The following is a 15345-nucleotide window of genomic DNA, read 5'->3' as shown; positions in this document are numbered from 1 at the left end:
TCAGTGCTGGGCCAAGTTTTTCTTATTGAAATATAGAATTTCTAAAATTTATGCAAATCTTATCAATTTCTGAACTTTTATTTAATCTATTGACATGTGTGTACCTTGAATTAACTATGTAATTTTATTTTTATTGCTTTTTATGCTAGTCATCAGTGCAGGTTTGTACTAGTAATTCGATAAGCATATACATGGGTCTGTTAAAATAATAGAAATCGATGTATTTTGTATAATAAAATGTTTTTTTTTGTTGTAAATATTTGTATTGAATTTATTTAGTACTTCAACTAAAGAATGTGTAATTAAGAAACATGTTATTAAAGCTGACTCACATATTAACTCAATGGTTTAACGTGTTTGCGGGCCTATGCTTCTACTAGGAGTTAAAGGAATTTATATATTTTGCAGAGCAAAACCCTGTAGTATTTTAAAAGGCTTGGACTACCACTAATCAGCATAAACACATATCAACTATAGATTGTAACATACTAGGTTAGTGTTGTACGGTTTTATCCATTATTAAGGCTATATAAGAACACCTACAGAGTAAATAATTATGGGAAAGTTATGGAGAAACCTTTGCTTATAGCAAAAAGACAAACATCCTAAATTTTTATACAACAAAAATTGAACTGATCTGTTAATATATATCTGTACGAAATATGAAATTAAATTTGAGCTTATCTGCTCATATTTTTATACCATTATATATATATATATATATTAAACAAATATTCTATACTTAAATACTTAAATTTAGATTAATCTACTTTTGTTCTTATACCAATATATTATATATATATTTTGAATTACTCAGTAAGTCCTATAAATTAATATTCCCCTCAGAATGGAAAGCAGGTTAAGAAACCTTTTTTTCTAACAGAAGTGCATCTTAATCCAACAAAATTAGACAAGTTAGATTCTTTATTTGTAATAATAAAAATAATGAAAAATGTGATAAATAAACGATAATTAAGCTTTTTCTCCAAAAATGTGTCTTATACACAATAATTATATATATATTTATAAAACATATTTATCTCCACGTTTTTAACACCCTACTTGGACTAAAGTTTTAAAAGTCCATGAATTAATTTAAATATTAAAGAACATTGTACTGAATGCAGGTGAAAAACGGTGGGAAAATAATAAAAAAGTTTGTAACCTTATTTTTCTGTCATGTCCTCTGATCCTTGCATGGCATACATTATTCACGTTTATTTGAAGGAGTTAATTTTTTGGTTACATAAAACACATATTTTAATATCTATATATGGTATGGAAAATTTGCATGCCATGCTATACTTTCTTGTGTACTTAAACTGTCATTTAAGTAAGTGAAGCTGACATCCATGACTGCATTATTCCAACCAACCCACTGCATTGAACCGTTTACATTGCATGTCACAAATATTTACTCAGCTAAATATTTATTTTACTCGTTACTTTTTATTTAAAAAAAAATGTATTTCTCTGTTAGAGTTTATTATTATATTGTCATTAGATTTCTTGAATTTTTTTTTAAATATATAATTATTTGGTTTTTCTTATATTTAGTTCTATCTTATATTAAGTATATACGTTTTATTAAAATAAATAAAAAAATTTAATACATTAAGAACCGGGTGTGAAAACCCTAAAGCCATATTATCATGTTTAAAATGCTTTAGGGAAAATTATTTTTAAAACATTTATTTACAATTAATAAAAAATTAAATACTACTTTATACTTATGAGCATTATATGCTATAGATACTAATATTAATATCTATAGTTTGTAGCGGTGTGTATTTTCAGCTTCTTATACAGCTCCCTTCCGCAATATGAATCGGTCCTAATGGGTCATGAATGCTTAATATAAAGACAATTTTTTGTAAATTATTTATCTAAAAGGAAATCCCTCTAATTAATTTTAACTAATGGCGTTCTCGATTGATTAATTGAGATTCAATCTATATCTACGCTCGATCTGTCAATTTTAGTTGCCCAACTGAACTTTTTTAGAATAATCTAAAATTTTTATAATAGTTTTTGTAGACGTTTTATTTTTCATGAATACATATATCAAATCAAATCACACATTATTTGTCCAGACATACAAAAGAGCTGTTAGTTTTAGTGTAATCTTGCAACTCTGGTAAAATATCTAGAGTGTTATAAATTAATATCAAGTGTTCTACATTTCACTCGAGATTCACCAATCGAAATGAAAATTGCAATAAAACAGAATCTCGATTTAAAAAGTTATCCTAGATCTACCAATCGAAAAGAACATAAGTATCTGGCTGGTATGATCATTATTCTTAAGACGAGATTTTAGTGCGTTAAAATCTTGGTGGAACAAAAATTTCTTTTGGGACTAAATTTTTATTATTATTAGTCGTAAGAAAAGGTTAAAATCTTGCAAGGTGGCACAAAAATTACTTTTGGGATCAATTTTTTATTATTATTAGTCGTAAGACAATGTTAAAATCTTGCATGGTGGAACAAAAATTACTTTTGGGATGAATTTTGTGTTATTATTGGTCGTATGACATGGTTTTAGTGGGTTAAATTTATACACGATAGGACAAAAACTACTTTCCATCTTTGAGCAGCTTTAGTATCTTTTAGCACAAATGAATTTATGGATATTTTAGTACTTATGGTGAGTATTAAAAAAAAATGGTTTCAAAATATTTTAAGAAGAATAATCTTCCACCTCTTATACGTGTTGGGATAAAAAAGATTTTATTGGATTGAAATCTTACACTGTAGAACAAATATTACTTTTGAAACCAATATTTTTAAACTTTCCATTTTTGACCAGCTTTAGTATCTTTTAGCACAAATAAATTTATGGATGTATTTAGTACCTGTAGTGCATATCTTAAAAGAAATGCTTTCCAAATATTTTAGGAAGAATGATCTTCCACCTCTTTTATGTAGCAATTTTCTGGAATGGCGTAAAAGGCATGAGCTCTTCAGCCCTATGCATATATTGTATGACTTTTTAACCCTTTAGCGCATTTTAGGAACCAATATAACCGAACTTTAGAAAAGCTACTTCCTATTTGTTTTTTTTTTGTCTATTTTTTTTTGCTTGCAGTCTGATTATATGTCATGTATGTCACGTCATTCAAAGTATTTCGTAGTTGCAATTGTTTGTCTGCTTGTCTCTAGCTGCCTTGCCGTACATGCCAAAGTACAGAATAATACTTAGAGACCCACAATAGTCAACAATAAGAAAAAATTAAAATAAAAACAATAACAGAAAACAAATTCAAATTGAAAAGCAAATAAAAGCGGAAAAAGAAGAAAAATAAATGCAGCATTTGTTGCATTAGATTTTGAATTTCTTAAGTTGCCAGCAGTGGTGAAGAACCACGGCCGAAAACCACAAACGGCTACACCTTGCATCGCAACCTCCACAGTGCATGTTCCAGGTTTCGTGGGTCTCTTGTTTCTGTGCTGATACCGTGTTCTGTATTAATTGTCACGCATATGTGGTGTATTTGCTCCCTTTTCCCTCAGTGCGGCTGACGTGCATACGGCGCGGATGCAATGCCATTTAAGGTAGCTATTAGCGTCTAACCGTTTATGTGAAGAGAAAAGAAATTTCAATAAAATCGTGTGGTTTTTATATAGAACTGCGACAGAGTAACAGCGGCAGGGAGAAGAAAAGAATTTTATATTTCATGACAATTGTTACTTCAGTTTTCTTTTGTTTTCCGCTGTTTTTCCAATATATAAGTCACATTTTATTTTTTTTTTTTTGTATTCTTCTCTCAAATATTTATTTAATTTTTTATTTTAATTGTTTATTTTTTGCCTCTGTCCGTATGCCTGTCAGTCTTCCCGTCTATAGATTTGGAGTCTGTTTTGTTTTAATTAAAAACAAGCATAAACATTCAACCATAAAGATTCCTCAGCGTTCTACGGTTTTACGGTTTTACCAGAAATTGTTACTGTTTTTTATTGTTCGAGTGCAATTTGCATATAACACGGATGGAGCAGCTACTGCACTGCACGTCGACCTATTTTCTGTAGAAACCCTAACTTCGGATTAGGTTTGTTAAGTTATGGAAGTGCTTAGTTTTGTATTATAATCACAATTCCACATCTGCACTTTAGATTGTAAAAATATATTTACAATGCAGTCATATCTTGGGCTAATATTTGATGAATGCTTTCAGGGTAGAGTTTTTAAAAACACAAAATTAATGATTTTTACTAAATGAAATTGCTACTGTTTAATTTACAAAGATAAACAATAGTGCAATGCACTTTTAGAAAAATAAGATAAAGATTATGGAAGTTGCTTTCAGGATGGGCGAAATGGGTAAAGGCTGTGAAAAAAATCAGTAGAATCAGTAGAACGAGTACGGATTGTGGAGGTAACTTTTAACTACTTTGACTGCCCGAGAATAGGCAGATTGAGTAAAGATTATGAAAGCAACTTTTAGCTACTTTGGTTGTCCGAGGATAGTAGGGCACGAAGAGACTTTATGGAATATGAATACTATATTATATTATTTACAAGTTGAAATTCTTTCATCTATTAAAAAATCAGTAGAACGAGTAAGAATTGTGGAGGTAACTTTTAACTACTTCGACTGCCCGAGAATGGGCAGATTGAGTAAAGATTATGAAAGCAATTTTTAGCTACTTTGGTTGTCCGAGGATATGAGACTTTGAAAGAGAAATTCAAATATTGTCAAATATACATCATTAGTACTATTTTGAAATATTTCAAGGTTTATTAGTCCTTCAAGACTTCAACACTGTAAATGATAGGAACTGAATATGTTCAAACTAGAACCATGGACGTGCATATTACCACACAAAGGCAATGTACACTTATTCAAAATTGTGACAGTTGCTCTACAAAAATTAATTACTCATATTGTAATTAATATTTAATTAATTTGATTTTAATTTAACTTTAATTTAATTTTTTATATTAATTTCAATTAATTAATATTTCAAATTTTGCAAAGACTGTAAATGATAAATATTTAACAGGATTCGAAATAGCTATTAGGTTAGTCCAATAATTTATTTAAAATATAATAGATTTTTTGTTTATAAATAATTTTCTTAAGGAAAAGTGTAATAGTTATATTATATTATTATGATTGGTGTGAATATTATAGTATTAAATTGTTTACAAGTTGAAATTCTTTCGTCTATTAACTCATGCATTATTTAAAGCACTATTATTTATGACAGGTTTCTCATATTTGGGAAACGTCGTTCTATACGACGTCATTGGGTGATATTGGTTTCATTCATCATGATTCTCGTACATGGATGTGCCACCTACAAAATCCTTGTACCTGCTGCCAAAGCAGGAGGATTTAAATACTATAATTACGCCTTGGCGTAATATTAACATTGTTGTTATATGCGCAATTGATCTTTTAGGTCCCAGTGTACTATCCCTTTTCATAATAATCATTTTAATAATATAAATGTAAATGAAACTTTCAATTTGTTTTTAAACCATTTTAAACATACTAAACCACATCTTGAATTTTTACTTAAATTCTCGATTTTTTGGACTGTAATTAGAGCAAATTACATATTTCGCTTGAAGATTTTATGAAATCATATTGCTTTCAACTGAACGAGAACTTCTTGAAATACTGCGGGAACAGAAATTCAGTAAAAGTGCCAGACAGAAAATGAGACTATATCAATAGCCAAAACACAACTTTTGTAGATAAACTTAAGCTCTTTATATATCTAATAACAATATCAAAAATAGGAATAAAATTGCAGTCTCTGCATTGAAGCCACTTCGCTTAAAAATTATTTTGAAAGTAAAATCGAAATTGATACTGAAAATGACTAAAGCGTCAAAAAATTGTGGCACTTAGCGCATTGCTATTACTTTGTTCTTCGTAGTGAACCTCCATCGAACCATCGATCCAAGCACTACATCGTGCAGTCAGTGTTTTGTAAACAAATCTGAAAGGACATCTGCAGGATGCACTCCTTCATACATACATGCATTTTAATACTTAACAGTTTTTTTTGTTTTTATTTCTGTAGATTTAAGTGGAAGTTCAGTAAGGAGAATAAGTCAATTTGTGAAGAAATCGAAATGTGAACACATGAAATACTTTTCGAACTTGGCAGAAATATGAACCAAATTTTTCAGAAATTTCTTTGCATGTTTCAATATATAAAATGAATGCACTTAAGTCATAAATTTGTCAATGATTGCTTGAAATTTGATGCACTTCAAGATTTTCATATTATTTTTTTTTGTTTGTTTTCTTTTACGATTTGTACAAGGCAGATTGCACATGCCTGCCTTGAGATATTTATTATCCTTTTGAGAGTTCAGAATTTGATAGCGAGGAATAAAAAAAAAAAAAATTAACAGTTTATGACTTCATTTTCCTCTAAGAAATGCTTTAGTCGATTACACTTCGTTTTATTGCACTTTGTTCTTTTACTACTTGGAACTAAAATAGTCGAGTCTCTAGTAAATCAAGAGATTTATGACACTTCACATGAGTCGCCTTGTTAAAGGATTTCATTTGATCTATAGATTAATTTCTTGCATGCAAGTGTCAGAGACTACAATAAAATTCTTGTTAAATCAGTTGGTGATTTTATTATCATTTATTATAGGTTTAGATATGTATATTAATGAAATTCTAAATATTCAATGTGAATAATGTGAAGAACCTCTCAATTACCACTGCCATTGTAATAAAAATCACATATAATAAACAATTTTAAGTTTTATTAAATATTAGAATGGAAAATTAAAAAATTTAATATAAAACTTAAAACAAACCTTTAATTGGAATATTAAGAACTGGTCAAACGATCAGGGTTTTGGAGTACGAGTTTGAGATGGTCTAATCGTGCAACTACATTAAATCAATTGTAACAGCTAATCATAACATCAGTTTCTTCTCTTATCCACTTCTACCAACCTTTTGTATCGTATGCTGTTACTCGGGAGATTCTCGGGAGTTATCATTCCAGGAATAATTAGCATCTCTTAGCGCTTCCTCAATTCTCCTCCACCAAGTTATAGCTGACGCTCCAGGTCGACGGCTGCTTTGAGGATTCCACCTCAGAGCTTGGCATGGTCTGCGGAGATTGTATCCTATCCAGCGTCATTTGCGTCTACATATCTCAATAGTAGCAGACGATTGATTCGTGACGGTCCATAGGTTGGTGTTTGTAATGCGGTTGGGCCACCATATTCTTAATATTTGATGTAGGTATTTGTAGGTATTTATCTATTGGTCTTTTCGATGTCTCGTAAACATAGACTAGCACACACTTTACGTTAGAGTTGAAAATGCGAAGTTTTGTGTGAGTAAAATTTAATTAGGAGTGTGAGTCATATCATTGGGAGTCAATGTCTTGGTCAGCGTCGCTTTTAGTTGTGACTTCTACTTTTATATTAACAAATGGCGAAGAGGGTGAGCAATATACTCCATCCATTACTTTTGTATTGTTGCGAATAATTTCTAGACGGGCGACTGCTGCATTTAACCCAAGTGCTTTCATATTTTTCTGTAAGTCTCTGATATTATGGCTGAGTAGACAAACGTCGCCTGCATGTAATGTGAAGATGTGAAATCTTTCGGATGCATTAATGGATTCCACTGGATACCTTTGTTGCAATCAAATATGGAAAAGTGATCTAATTCAAAAAAGTTTTCTAAAATCTGTTGAAGTCACCATAATATCTAATCTTCTGGAGTGCTATGTATTAGTTCAACAGAGACTTGGATGATGAACATTAATAAAAAGATTTTGTAAGCTGTAACGGTTTACTAAAAGAAGACTCAGTACTTATTTTTTTGATTCCAACTGTTTGATTATTAAAATTGATTTATAAAATTATGGATTTACCTTTCAACGAATTCTTCCTCGATTATTCGTCATATGACATGTGCCTAATAAATTGTTGAAATTACTACTGGATGTAGTACTTGCTGGATGTAAAATCAAGTCTTCTAAATTGAATGAGAAATTAAATTTTTTGTTTAGAAAAAAAAATTACTTGCGGGATGTATGGAGAAATCTCTTCATTCATTTTAATTATTTTTCTTTATCAATCCATATAATTAACATTTAATGCCGTTGTAGTACGAGGAGGGCTTTCAAAATTTCATCCATTCTACGCAATTCTTCTTACTTATTTTGTTTAGACTAAATCAAATTTCTTCTTTGATCTCTGATAGTCAGTGGTACTTACTGTTTTGGAATCATACCTATTTTAATTAACGATTCTTTACTTAACTATTAAAAATAAATTTTATTTTAGAGTTAATCATAGTACACTTGTAAACTATATGGAAAATTATATTTCAAATTTTTTTATATTCCTGATATATTTCTAAAATTCAAAGTTTACATTATTGCAATTCTGGTAAAAGTTCTGGAAAACTTGTAAATTTTAAGTTGATTAACATTACGCGATTTTGGGCTAATAAAATTATTGTTAAAAATATTTTTTAAATATTTTTTGGAACTAATCATATGGACTCCTATTCTGTCTGATAATTTGCAGAAGTTTAAGATCCTTTCAACTGGGTGTAAAGAAGAATACTCAAATCTTTATAATTCGATAGACTTTACTTTACGGGCTTCAGGAAGCAAAAGCATCTAAGTTAAATTCAAATCGAGATTTTAACTGAGGTTTGCGAAAATTTAAAATATCAATATATGCACTATATCCAATATATTCTAGGTATATGGTTAGCCATATCTTTGTTCACTAACTTATCTGGACGGAATCATATTGGCTTTAAGGTTTGTATACGAGCCATGTTATACAAATAGTCATGGTCACGTCAATGTGAATTAAAAATTGACTATGAGAGAGAAATTTAGATTAAAATTTGGTCGGAGTCCTAAGATTTTCCATAGACATCATAATAGTCAAAACAGTGTGGCTTAGTAATAAATGTCGTTGTTGTTGTTGTAGCCCTCTAAGGTCTGAAAAACAGATAACGTGTTAGGATTACAAAACGAATACATGGGTTGCGATGTGGATGGGTGGTGTTTTGGGGTAAGAGTAGGGGGAAAGCTCAGAAGGGAGGATGTAATTGAAATCAACCCGGGTCCATACGCAGAAACCTAGCCACTTCAAGTGGGTGAATCCTAAGCTCAATTGGACTAAGATTCGTTTGCGTAGAGAGACAAGAGAATAGGTGGGCAACATCAGGGGGGATAAAGCTACAGTTTGGACACAAATTAGGAACATATGTGTTTATGTGTGAATATATATGTTTAATATATGGCTACACCATGACCTTAATTGACTTAGGGCAGTTCCTGCTGCGCGTTGGAGGCGTCGTCCTTCATGCATCTGTTGGAAATGCTTTAAGTCCACGTTTGTTTTCGACCTCACTGATGTTACTTCTATTGCAATAGGGCTCGATAGAGTTTGAGATGGACGTAAATATGTTAATTTTTCTGTAGATTTGCAGAACCATCCATGCAAAAGTAAATATCTTTTAAATTTAACCATCAACAAATAGGGATTTAAGTAGGAAATTGGCAACTGTGATATGATTCTCTGCATAACATGTCTTGTGGGCACGACCAAACTTAATCATTATATAATTGTGACTATAACATTCAAACGATTATAATTTACTTTAATGTTTAGCAATTTTCACTAGCTTATCTGGAGGAAATCACATTAGTTTTGAGGTTTGTATAAATTAAAATAATTAATATCTTAGTTTGCACTTACATTTTAAAAATTTTATATCATATTTTATGATATTTTAGTCATGTGAAAATAAAAATATTTTGTAAGGTAAGTATAGAATTTTAATGAATAATTAAAATTCTATACTTAACCTAAATTCTCAGATTTTTCGTTAAAAAATTACCAGTGTTTATAAAAATGTTTTTAGGTAATCCAGTTTGTTTGTTTAAGAAAAGTGAAATGTCTCGCAGGTTGTCAATGTTTGTGAATATGGTTTCACGGTCATTTAGTAAAAGATCTCGAAATATTCCAAAAGCTGCTGTTACAGAGCAACGTGACTTAAAAGAGAACAAACCTGATTACACTTACAATAAAAATGGTCGTGATGATAACCACAAATTGAATACCGAAAATTGTGCTAGTCAGCAGCCCTATGTGCACAATATTCGCATGGACGATAAATATGTTCAAAAGAATATTGCGTATGAAAAACATTCAAGTACAGCTACAGCACGCAGCCATAAACAGAAGTCATCAAGTACTCCGGAATTAAAACAACCCATTCCACAAAGCTCGATTGCACAAAAATACTATGAAGCAATAAACCAAAAACAAGACCTCCCGAAGCAATATGTTTCTGCTCAACATGATCCAGAAAAGAAAGGTCAAAAATCTTATACTGATAAGAATCATATTAATACTAAGCGGGACTACAAGGCAGCCGTCGAGACTTACGAAAGTAAGAGCAATGCCGGACAGTCTAAAGAAGTAAAACCTCCTACTAAATCTAGTGTAACATCTAATATTAGCATAAATTCAGAATTTCTTAAGAAACTAATCGATCAGGAGGCGCGACGTGAAGAAGATCAGCCTGTTAAGACACCCAAATTAAAGAAGCGATGTAGAATATGCGAATAATCACCCAACAATGGACTCAAAACAAGATTGGACATATTTTAAGGAATGCTTCTGAGGTATACGATAACACGGAAAAGTGTAAGCTTTAGTGGAATCAACAAAAAATAAAATTCCGTTATCGGCTTATGGAAGAAAATTAATTTTCTTGCAGATGTTGAACAATGAATAGGACGTTTATTTGCAATAATCTACATAACGTTTTTAATTGCAAAAATTTGAGTAGTTTTTAAACGAAATTTTTTGGAGAGTCTTTGTAGATGAAGAACAACAAAATTTACATTTGTTAAGATAATTGTTCGGAAAGCATTTAATAGCTTTAAATATTTAAAATCATTTACGTTTCTTATTTAATACAATAGCAATAAAAATAAATCAACAGTTACCTAAATTATTGTGTTATAAAATATAATGTATGTGATATATTCTATATACAATAAGATTAGACTCATATTGATAGATTCTCCAGACAAAACTCCATTTTACTATATGTAAAGCGAATACTGTACGTTTCCATTATTGATTATATTCTGTAACGCATTAATAATTCCATGAATGAAATATAAATTTATGAGGAAAGATATCAAGAACCATAACGTGCTTCTAAGATAATAAGATATCATGTCACGATAAATTTGACATTCTGGACTACACATTCTTTATCCATCCAATATGATCTCCAGAACTGACATTCCATATTTGCAAGTTTATCAAAAACTTGAAGAGAATGTTTCAATTAAAAAGAGATTCTGTAGAGGAGTCTATATGCCATACGAAAAATTTTTCCAAAATTGTCCACTTAATCACGGACTATTTTATGATTAATCGAATTTTATGCATACAAAGACAAAGGAGTGCACCAAACTCCGTGGACATACTAAAACCGACCTTACTTTTTTTGATAAAATGGTGTAGTCTTAAGCTAATCGTAATAGGTACACTAACAACTATTCTCAGACTAGTCTTAGAAACATCAATTTTTCTACTTGAGTCTTTTTTCCCTTTATTAATTTTCCATTTGATTTGATTTTTAAGGTCTGTTTTGATGAAAGAAACTAAATTCGTAATATAGGCAGTTGTTTTCAATTGAGTGGCTTTTTTTAACTAACTATAATGAATTGCAACAACAAAAATTTTTATTATTTTTAATTAATTGAAATTCATCGTAAATTTGACAGCGTACGTGTTCAACCCTTGGTACTTGCAGTTTCAAAAAAGTATTTACGAATAATAAAATATACACCTCTCTACTTAAATAAATCGCAAATAAAGTTCATATTGTAATTTTATTATTAATTAATTTTAAAAAGACATGTAAGATATATTAAAATTTAAAATTCCTCAAATTCTTCAACAGCGGCTTCGAGCTCTTGTTCTTCTTGAATGGCCTTTTCCACAGCAGTTTTCTGCTTCTTCTTTTCAGTCTTAGGAAAGCGCAATGCTCGAACGGCTTCATTATGCAAATTTAAACAGAAAGCAATACGCTCATGAAAAGCAATTTGCGGTTCTCGTGTCTTATACACATTTTGAGACTCTTTACTACATAAACAAGCACCATCACAATCAATTATACCTTCAATGACACCATCACTTATAGCCTTAGCAACAATAAATTCAGCATCCTCAATACTATCAAGCAGTAGACGTTGAGCAACATCAGCCAAAGAAATACGTGAATAAGCCATACTAATTTGACGCAAAGCAGTTTTGATAACGCTCTGACGTAAACGGGAGATAAGCATATAGGTGTGATCATCTTGAAAATAGTTCCCATACTTTTCCATAACAGCACCAAAACCTTTAAGATTACCCAAACGTACAGTTTGTGTTAATTTTAAGTAGGGTAATAAGGCCTCCTTCATACCCGGCTGATTGTAGATAGTACGCTCAGGAATACTGCCCAGTAACAGTTCGACAACAATAATATACTTCTGAACAATTTGACGAAAACCAAGTGCTGTACTTTGCGGTGCCTTACGTTGAGCACGAATCAGCTGCTTATGACCTTCAGTGTATTCGAGCTTAGTTAACTTGATGCGCCCATTGTAGAAGAGATAACGTGCCAATTGATTATTAGAAGCGGCCACCGGAAAAATAGTTTGCTTTATTAACTTATCCGCCTGTTCATACAATGAGTAATGTAAATAATTATGCAATAAGCAATTGATGAGAACAGCTTGCACTTCCTGATTTTTATGCAATGTAGCGGTACGTAGACGCAATAGCAAAAATGGGCGTATCTCTGATAAAGTATCATTCAACTCTGATGCACGTGCAAAGTAATAGTACGCGCGAGCAGCCAGTAGTTGCATAGTTGGGCTATTATCTTTGATTATTTTATCATTTAAAATGGTACCACAAATCAGCGCTTTCTCCAAATCCGGTTCATCAATCAACTTCATGAGCAGCAATAAATGATAATAGACGTCAATATGTGGTATTGGGCTACGCGGTATGGTACGCTTGAATTTGGTGGACACTTCAGGAACTGTGGTTGGTATAAGACCTAGTACTTCTTGTAATTCAGCATCCGGTGGATAAATTAAAGTAGCGATTTGACGCAAAATTGACAAGTTGAGCAAACGACGCGTGCGCGGTAATAAACGAATGACACGTACAACAAAGCGCGTCTCTTTTGTCTCAGCGCCCTTTTCAATCAACTGAACATGTTCTTTTAGTTCACGAATTACAGAATCAAAATCATTGTTGTCTACTTCCATCGGTTCACTTTCGTTTTCAATGGGTTTTATAGGTGTTTCCACTTGTGCTGGTTTGACGGTTTCCATTGTTTAGCTCTAGAATTGCAAAATACTCAAATGAAAATGTGATTTTCCAAATTTTTTTTTCATTTCAAACGAAAAATTGACATTAAATTCCATATATAAAAAATTTTCTACAACGTCCAAATTTTTTGGAACATTTGACGTTTTATGAGAATTTTTCGTGCTATACGGATGTAAGCAGTACGCTTAAAATTTGAAAGTTCTGTTTAATGTGGTCAAAATTTGAAACAACTTACCTGAGAATTAGATTATGGTGGATTACTCTAGAAGCGTCTACACAATACTGAGGTTGTGAAAATTTCCAAGCAACAGAAGCTTGTTAAGTTAGTTGGGTTAATAGGCTAAACGTCATGGGTGACTTTAAAAAGTTTCAGCAAAGTATGCCTGGATGAGTGGATTTTTCACAAGTAATGAAAGGGTTTCTGAATTAAAAAATAAAGTCACGAGTAATATAAATATAAGTACATATATAATTTTTTTAGACTAAGATTGTAACACCTATTAATTATAATCTCAATAATGTATTACATCAATAATATATGTAATACATATTATTTTTCTCAGTTTGTATACTTTTTTTATCAACACATTTTTTATATGAGGTTCGTGGAAATTGTATATGGACATCCTATAGTTTTTGCATGAACAGAAAAGAGACTACCTACCTTCTATAAGAGATTAATATGGAGAAAGTCTTTGAAGACAACAATTTAGTTTTTAAAAAAATGATTTCATACAACTATTTTAGATACTGCATCAGTGGTCTTTGAAGAAAACTATCGCCTTAATAGCCCATATACGTTAGGAATAGAACTTAGTCACTTACACCGTGCAGCCGCCTTCCTACACACAGTTTAATATATAACTTTTATATTAATATTATATTATATTTATATTATTTATTATGTTGAGGCTAGTTAAGTCAGTGCACTTTTACTTTCTATTAATAGCGAAGTTTCTTCATAACCCCTCTCTACGCCTTGACTGGGTTATTGTTTATCACTTCATTAGACTAAACAATAATTGAACTCAGATCTGCATACCTACCCGAGGAGCTTCTAACCATTCTGAGATGTGATAACGCGGTATTGGCAAGTCTGTAAGTTTTCGTAAATAATTTCAGGGCTCTATCCTTTATGTATGTTTTGAACGGATCCATCTTTTGGTATATTTATATTTTATTAATATTAATATCAATGTTTGATTAATTAGTATACATTTTTAACTTTAATTTAAACTTAAAACAAACTTAACTTTTATTATAAGCCAAAGTAATCAATCTTAAACAAAATAAAAATCAGAATTTTTGAACCGTATTGATATATGTGTTGCCCTCTAAACTAAAAGTTATATACCAGCATTTAACAGTTGCGACTTGCAAAAATGTGGGTTAATGAACTGGGTCATTTTATTAACAATATTTAGAATGGAATTTAAATACATATGTCTACATATTATGTATGTAGATATGTAGATGTACATATACGATACATCTGCATTTAAGTTATTCGAAAATAAAGTAGTAAATAACATAAAACTTAAAAATTTTAGTCCAAAAAATTGAATCATTTCCTTCAAGATTCAATCCAACTGTAACCTTAATGGTAATCGTCCAAAAAAAAAAACCAACGAATAAAAATGTACAAAAAGATTTTTTGAATGATTTGTTGTGACCTTTATGACTTCTGAAGAATTAATAAAATATTCTTTTACTTCTCTGTGCTTGAACCAAAGCTGTCCGAAAAATGTAAGAACTTTTAAAATCGTACAAAAGAGTTTTTGTAGAATCGCAGCTTCCAATTCTAATTATCGTAGCTTCTTAAAAAAAATAAAAAAACTTGATTTCGGATGAATTCATTTTTATGACTGTCAAATTTTTGATTCAATGATAAATTAGCATCTCCTGCTGAGCGTGAACAAAATATTAAAGAAGCAAAACGTTTTGGAGAATTTTTTATTTTTTAATTT

The 15345-nt window shown here is 30.8% G+C and overlaps 2 protein-coding genes across 2 annotated transcripts; one reads left to right on the top strand and one right to left on the bottom strand.

The window, feature by feature from the left end:
- Positions 1 to 8357: 8357 nt before the first annotated feature.
- LOC119685765 lies at positions 8358 to 10930 on the top strand. Its single transcript, XM_038100144.1, has 4 exons — positions 8358 to 8658; positions 8711 to 8772; positions 9635 to 9678; positions 9888 to 10930. Exon 4 carries the CDS (start codon positions 9920 to 9922, stop codon positions 10595 to 10597), a length of 678 nt encoding a protein of 225 aa, XP_037956072.1. The 5' UTR covers positions 8358 to 8658; positions 8711 to 8772; positions 9635 to 9678; positions 9888 to 9919; the 3' UTR covers positions 10598 to 10930.
- A 931-nt stretch (positions 10931 to 11861) lies between these two features.
- Positions 11862 to 13720, bottom strand: LOC119685719 (probable 26S proteasome non-ATPase regulatory subunit 3). Its single transcript, XM_038100077.1, has 2 exons — positions 13614 to 13720; positions 11862 to 13389 (listed from the first exon to the last, which is right to left on the bottom strand). The coding sequence occupies exon 2, from the start codon at positions 13378 to 13380 to the stop codon at positions 11926 to 11928; it is 1455 nt and encodes a 484-aa protein (XP_037956005.1). The 5' UTR covers positions 13381 to 13389; positions 13614 to 13720; the 3' UTR covers positions 11862 to 11925.
- Positions 13721 to 15345: the final 1625 nt, after the last annotated feature.

Source organism: Teleopsis dalmanni, chromosome 2, assembly GCF_002237135.1.
Source record: "Teleopsis dalmanni isolate 2A chromosome 2, ASM223713v2, whole genome shotgun sequence".
Lineage (NCBI taxonomy): Eukaryota > Metazoa > Arthropoda > Insecta > Diptera > Diopsidae > Teleopsis > Teleopsis dalmanni.
Note: the sequence above shows the minus strand (reverse complement) of the source record. Positions and strands in the feature narration are given on the sequence as shown.